Raw genomic sequence first — 6,831 nt, 5'->3', positions numbered from 1 at the left:
CAGCTCCTTTCACACTGTTTACAGACAGATCACTTAGAAGTTTGTCATATACATTCAAATAAGACTTCCCGAGTTACAAGAATTATTATTCACTTCAGGTAATTTTATTCTTTGTATTCTCTACATATTTGAACTTTTACTCGGTAAAACTGTAACAGAATGTTTAAGTATTTTTAAAAAAACAAACACCACAAATCATAGCCAGCCAACAGTTGGTCCCCAAAGAATAGCCAGCAATCAGTTCAATAAACACACTTGATTTATTTTGTATAAAAAGGGGTTAAGTTTACAACTAAACTTTTATAAAAAGTTTAGCATGATTAAGTACATCATTACACTTTTTGCAGAAATTTACATTTCTGCCACTATACAAGAAAACTCTAATTAAAGAGTTCACAAGGTTTCACTCATATATATATATTTATATATAAATATATACACAGCATTCAGTCCTAGGTTTGTGTCAGAAAGGTAATTTCTGACCACAGACGCTCCTAAAAAACTGAACACTGGATCCTTCTGGTACTCACGCTCCACCTTTGGAAAAAAAGGCAAAGTCTGCTTTAAAATGGGCAACTCCTTGTGAGATTTTGTTTCGCTCCCCACGTTGGGAATAGTATATAAAGGAAGCCTTCCAACTAGGGAAAGGGTATTTAAGAGTCTCTTCATAAATAACTAGGTTCAGTCCAAGTTGAAGAATGGGGTGGGGATAAAGATCAATCTTGGTTTCTCTTCTTTAATCATTTTTAAAGGTCCTTTTAGTTAACGTGGATTTCCCCCCTCCAGATACAGCTGAAAAATAAATTCAGCACCTCAAAAAAAAAATCTTGTAGACATTTTCTTGTGCAAAAAAAAAAAAAAAAAAAACTCATCAGTGGAACACCTGCAAGAGATTGAAAAGAGGCATATTTAGGAGAATGCTAACAGGGCAGAGATCCGGACAGACTGGCGCCAGAGAGGAAGCCACAGTTTGAACATTTAACCAAACACTCAAAGATTGGGCAAACCCTGGCGTCCAGATGCAACACATACACGCTCACACACTCGCTCTCAAGAGCGCAAATTGAACATTAAAATAACATACACTCAAGGGAAAGGGTAGAAAGAGGATTCTCAGCCCAATCTCTATTTAGATCTCTGCAAACGCAATGCTCAGAGGCGCCAGTCTGCCTCTTAGAGCAATTATTTGATTAAAAGCAGTCACTTATTTAACTGATAGTGCAGACGATCCCACATCACAGAATTCACGGAATTGTGCCAAGATTCCCAACTTAATCAGTCACTTTGGCCCAGGAAGTTAAGACTTCAAGAAGAGATAACCAGGGAATTCGCTTTAAGCAGTAGCAGAGCAGACAGCCTGTGCTGCTTAATGAACCCTAGCAGCAAGACACACTTTGGACTGCAAGACTCAGTTGGGAGGCTAGGTTTTTTTCACAGCCGGATTAGGATTATTGGCAATAACAAGAGGATTATTAGCAATAGTAAGTCAACTCTAAGCAAACTTTTAGGAGCGATTTGTTTTGCATGTGACAGTCATCCAGGGTAGGGGGGGGGGGGGAAATCCCATTCAAAGCCCAACCACTTTCATCTGAACTTTTTATTTTAAGCAAAACAGAAGGTGTGTTCTACTCACCGTCGGCTTCAGCCACAAAGTGCTTTGCTGTCACTTGACATGAGTTCTGAGGGGAACTCGGCTGCCTGCAGGGAGAGAGCAGAGACCAGACCCCGCCGTTAGCCTGCTGGGCAGCACGGGCAGCCTTCGGGGGGGGATCCCGGCTGCACCACCCCCGGGAACACCAAGGGAAGAGCCTTACCTGTAGGGAGAGGATGCTGATGTCTGTGTTGAGGGTGGTCAGCGGGGTCCTGGAGGCCGGGCTCTGTCCCGGCCGCTGGTGGTGCAGGCTGACGATGCTGGGGTGCGAGTCCAAGGCGATCTGCAGGTCCAGGATGTAGTCGATGACGTGCTGGAGGATTTCCATCTTGCTGACCTTCTTGTTCTGCGGGATGCTGGGCACCAGCTCCTTCAGCTTGGAGTAGCAGTCGTTCATGTTGTACAGCAAGCTCATGGGGTCGTCCACCGGGGTTTTGCTGCGGGAGATGCCCAGGTTGTGCTCCGAGAGGCTGTTTTTCCGCACGGACCTCACGGGGCTGAAGGCTTTCATCGCTGGAAGGCGGTGAGGGGAAAGGAAGGAAGGGCACAGAGCGGAGCGAGCTGTTCGCACGCGCGGTGGGGAGCCCAGCGGAGCGCCCTGCCTGCCTCCCTCAGCGCGCCGCCGCACCTCGCTCTGAGGCGCGGGGCCGCGCGGCCCCCCCTTTTATAGGCGCCGCGCCGCCGCGCCCGGCCCGCGCGCGCTGCCATTGGCCAGAGAGCACCCGTCCATCATCCTGAGCGCCCGCCCACTCGGGGCGCGGCCACAAAGGGGAGGGGGGCCGCGCGGGCTTCCGCGTGCCCAGCCAATGGCGGCGCCGGGGGGGCGGGGCCCGGGCGCTCAGCTGAGGGAGTAAATAGTGCGCGGCGGGCGGGCGGGCTGAGCGCACGGGGCTGCGCGCGGCCGTTGGGACCGTTAGCGCCGGGCTGCGGACGGCCGTGAGGGAGCTGCCGCCGGCGGTAGCAGCCGGGGGGACATCGGTAGAAAAAAAAAAAAAAAAAGAAATAAAGCAATAAATGAGTTGTTTTTGTTTAATTGCAGGGTTTGTCTCAGGTTTTTAAGCCGAGCTCCTTCGCGTTTTCCATCCCCGTACTTAACACCAAGCAGCGCCTCAGGGAGAGCCGGCTCCGGCGGGGCGGCCGCGCACGACCAAAACTGACAGAACTCGCCCCAAAAAACGCTGCGCGGGCGCCAACAACCCCGCGAAGCCAATTAACATCCCCACTAATTACCCGCGCAGCTCCCCCCTTCCCAAGCAGCCCCGCCGTGGGGGGCCCCGCGGCCTTTCCCCCCCCCCCCCCATCCCTCACCCCTCACCCGTCCCCCTTTGCATCCCCCTCCCCGGGGGGGGCCCCGGCGCTGCCCGGCCCCGCTCCTCCCCTCCCTCAGCCCGGGGCCGGCCGGGACTGCGCGGCGCCAGCCCCGTGACATCAGCCCCTCGCCGCCGCCCCCCCCTCGGCCCGCCCGCCCTCGCCGCCCGGGCCCGGCGGCGCCGCTGAGGCGGCTGCCATGGCGACCGGGGCTGCGCCCGCGGCGGCGGCAGGCAGGCGGCAGGCAGGCGGCGGGCCCGGCCCCGCTTCCCCCTCCCGGGCGCACCTGCAGCGGGGGCAGCCCGAGCCGGACGCCTCAAGGAGGGGGTGCAGAGGGGGTTGGGGGGGTGTTCACGAGGCTCCGGAGGGGTTTTGGGGGATTTTGTGAGGTAAAAAAATGCGCCCCCCCCCCTCCCCGCACCCCGCTCAATTTTGGGGCGCCTGAGGGAAATGGCGGGGGGAGAAAAAGGGGGGAGGGGGGGCGCTGCCCTCCCCGCTGTTAGCGACGTTTATTTATCGAGGAATAAGCGCGAATGGTTTTAATTGCCTCAAACGGGACTTGAAATGAAATAAAATTAAAAAAAATAAAAATAAAAATCTGTGAAGCTTGGCCCCTTCCCAAGCCATCGGCACCGCCGCGTGGGTTTTGGTGCGGGGCTTCGCGGCGCGCCAGGTGAAATACCTCGGCCAGCCCCCCGCCCGCCTTTTGTTCGCCTCACGTCTCGGATGCATTCAAAGAAAGGAGTTTTAAGAAGTTTGGTGTGTGTGTGTTTTTTTTCTCCCACCCCCCCCCTCTTTTATTCTTTTCGAGCGGGAGGGGGGGCGGGAGAGACTCTCTGCACGCGAAATATTGAGTTACAACTTCTGCGAAACGCACCGGGCTGTAACAGCGTTTTCGACTTTCACAAAGGATTTTCCTGTTACTTTTGTTCCGGTCACAAAATTAAAGTAAAAAAAAAAAAAAAAAAAAAAAAAGAGGCCAAAAAGAAAAAAAAAAAAACTTGGGGGAGAGATAAGGTCTGGAAAACAATCTGGAATTGCCAGGCTGTTGGTGGGAGCTCTGCGGGGCTGGCGTCAGGAAGTCTGCGCCGCCTTCTATTACTGTTGATCCAGCTTTGTGCAGCTGCACTCAGTACAATTAGCTTGTAGAAACAATCCTGCTGTAGGCAGCCTCTTCCCTTCAAAGTGCTTTTCTATACTGATCCCCTCACATCATGATGCTGGAAATCAAGTCACAAGCCGACCACTGTTTGGCCAACATCATCTGTGGGAATTCATTAACCTCCATCCCAGAGATGCAACAAGAGATTGTTTGTCCAGAACTAAACTTACAGCTTAATATGATGTAGCCCATACAGGAAAAAACCTGTGTCCCCATTTTTTTTTTTTTTTGTCCATAACAAGAAACACATTGTGCAGCTTTTTTTTTTTTTTTTTTTTTTTTTTTTTTTTTAGGGGGTGGGGAATGTAGCTGAAAACCAGGCGTGCGCCGGCTCCTGCTAAAACTTTGCCATCGAACTGTTTTTTGGTTCATCGGGCTGCAGTTTCCATAGAAGCAACTTATCCCCGCGATCATCTTGTTGGGTGCACTTTGCAAGCTCATTTCCCGTCTCTGAGTTTGCTCTGCTGCTCTCAGATGCTGCAGCTGACACATTTCCTCCCCGTGCACTTTGCACCCACCTCATCCTTGCCCAGATGCTCGGGGCTGATTGTGCCTAAAAGGGGGTTTCATCGCACTCTGCAGCTGCCTTGGGGGAAGGGATTTTTTTTCTTTTTTTAATTAAATTCTGCTTTTTCCTCTGCCTCGGTGCCCTGCTCCGTGCCATGCCAGCAGCAGGCCCTCCTCGTTCCCCCTGCTCCACCGCCCTGTGCCTCGCCGGGAGCCACGCGCCCGTCGTGTGCGGCCGTGTGCCAACGCTGCCGGTGGCTCCCCGGGAGCAGCAGCAGGCAGTGGGGGGACATCTCCCTGATCCAGGGAACAACCCTGCTGCTGGGGGGGCATCCCAGCCCCCAGGTCTTCCCTGGCTGCATCTCTGGCTGCAGCAGGGCCCCTCATCGCTCCCAGGTACCTCATAAGGACACACATCCTTGTTTCCCTTCCACCTACCCCACTCTGAACCCCCCTGTTCTGTCCCAAGGACGCCTTTTCCCAATTCAGCCTTGCTTCCGAAATGTTCCTTCTGTTCCCCTGTAAGCCTCCTCCCGTAGGCCCTTCACCCCCGACACTCAGACCTCCCGCTGCCACCCCCAGCTGTGGCATAAACACACGTATTTTCTCCTTTCTTCCTAGACTTCTGCTTTTTTGGCCCAAAGTGTTGGACTAGAGGATAGACAGGCCCCTGTTCTGGTTGATTTCTGACACGCTTACTGCTTCACAGTCACTCTCCCAAATTTGCAGGAATGCCTTTTTGCTCAGACTATGTTTTCTAGCACCACCCTGCGAAGATGGGTGTCTCTGTAGGAATGGTTTTGCAGGGACATTTTTATGAAGTCCAGGTCCATGCACTTCGGTTCTTCTGTCATGTAGGGTTTCTCATTTCTATAAGCAGGTGCCCTGAGGGCATTTCTGTATGTACACTGCCACCTGCACAGGGCTGCTGCTTAGCTGATGCTCCTTGAAGAATACCGCCACGAAATCTCTGAAAGCAGCATCTCGCTGGCACAATGTTATTGCTAGGCGGTGTATTAAATCCGACAATTAACTCTTGCCCATTTACCCCAAACTAAATACTTAAGAAACTTTTGTATCCCTCTACAATTCTCTTGCAAACCCATTTTGGCTGGCAAAGAGAGGAGAGCCAGTCATGAGGATACTGACAGTAGCTAGCATGCGACGAGGAATAAATGAAGGAATAAAAAAGAGGCTTGTTCTTTCATTAGTTACCTGCCTGGCTGGTCCAGCTGCCCCAGCCTCTCACTTTGGCCTAACTTTGATTTTTAGGCCTGTGTGAATAAGGTCTGATAAGGATTGATGCTTGGCTTAATGTCACTGGGAGAAAAGGAAGGACTGGAAACTGCATTGGTGGGAGAAGGTTTTAAATAGCTCTTGCAGATAGGGTCCTGCCACCTCACTCCTGTCAAGCTGTAAATTTACATTTTTAAGAATAGATGCGTTTGTATAGCGTGCTCTGTGCAGTTGTTGTTGCTCTGTAATAACAATATTTCATATATTTAGGGGAAGAATGAAGGCTGTATGGCAGCTGTGATCTAATGGCTGGTGAATCTGTGATCTCTCCCTCCTGCTCGCTTCAGTTAGAACACCTCACTCAGGTGATAGGAAGCCTCGTAGGATTAAGCAGGCGGCACTAATTCAGCGGTTTCCAAAGCTATTGCTGTTGGTTGTGTCAGGACAGGACCCACAGCGTTCTCGCTGCTTTTTACCCAATGTGCAGAGCAGGATATTTTACGGTCTGGGGAGGCTGATTCCACCCAGGGCTCGGGTACTGGAAATGCAACTTAAAATGTGTGCACCCAGTCCCAAAAGCATGTGCACCCCCGAGGTCCTGCTGAACTACATGAGGTCTGGAGAGGTTTCTCAGGCTTTTAAAACTTTTCTTTGCCATGAACTCACGGTCAGCATTATCTAGGTTAAGCTGACTTTCTTGGTCACTGCTGCATAAACCCAACTGGAAATCACAAAAAAGGTACGTGTCTAAACCTCCTGAGCAGCCTGATCCAGGAGGTATGCTCAGATGGTGGCTAAATGCTACTGGAAAGCTTAGGGGGAGAGAAGGCATAGCGTTTCTTCTCTTATAATCTGTTTTTCTCTTGCCCTGGAAGTGAGAGCCTTGGATTCAGCGCTCTCCTCGTCAGAGGAGATATATTAACCCTCCTGCTTGCAGTGCACCCCCAACAACTAAAGATAAGACTGA

The 6,831-nt window shown here is 51.6% G+C and overlaps 1 protein-coding gene across 1 annotated transcript; it reads right to left on the bottom strand.

Moving 5' to 3' along the window:
- Positions 1-241: 241 nt before the first annotated feature.
- Positions 242-2,281, bottom strand: ID2 (inhibitor of DNA binding 2). Its single transcript, XM_082755970.1, has 3 exons — positions 1,815-2,281; positions 1,634-1,698; positions 242-883 (listed from the first exon to the last, which is right to left on the bottom strand). Exons 1-2 carry the CDS (start codon positions 2,160-2,162, stop codon positions 1,642-1,644), a joined length of 405 nt encoding a protein of 134 aa, XP_082612096.1. The 5' UTR covers positions 2,163-2,281; the 3' UTR covers positions 242-883; positions 1,634-1,641.
- Positions 2,282-6,831: the final 4,550 nt, after the last annotated feature.

Source organism: Aythya marila (assembly GCF_965140915.1).
Source record: "Aythya marila genome assembly, chromosome: 3".
NCBI lineage: Eukaryota > Metazoa > Chordata > Aves > Anseriformes > Anatidae > Aythya > Aythya marila.
Note: the sequence above shows the minus strand (reverse complement) of the source record. Positions and strands in the feature narration are given on the sequence as shown.

Excerpts from the sequence above, each read along its gene's own strand:
- ID2 (XM_082755970.1), bottom strand. The coding sequence starts at position 2,162 with ATGAAAGCCTTCAGCCCCGTGAGGTCCGTGCGGAAAAACAGCCTCTCG. Across the intron at positions 1,699-1,814 it reads TCAGCATCCTCTCCCTACAG|GCAGCCGAGTTCCCCTCAGA; the intron begins GTAAGGCTCTTC and ends CTCTCCCTGCAG.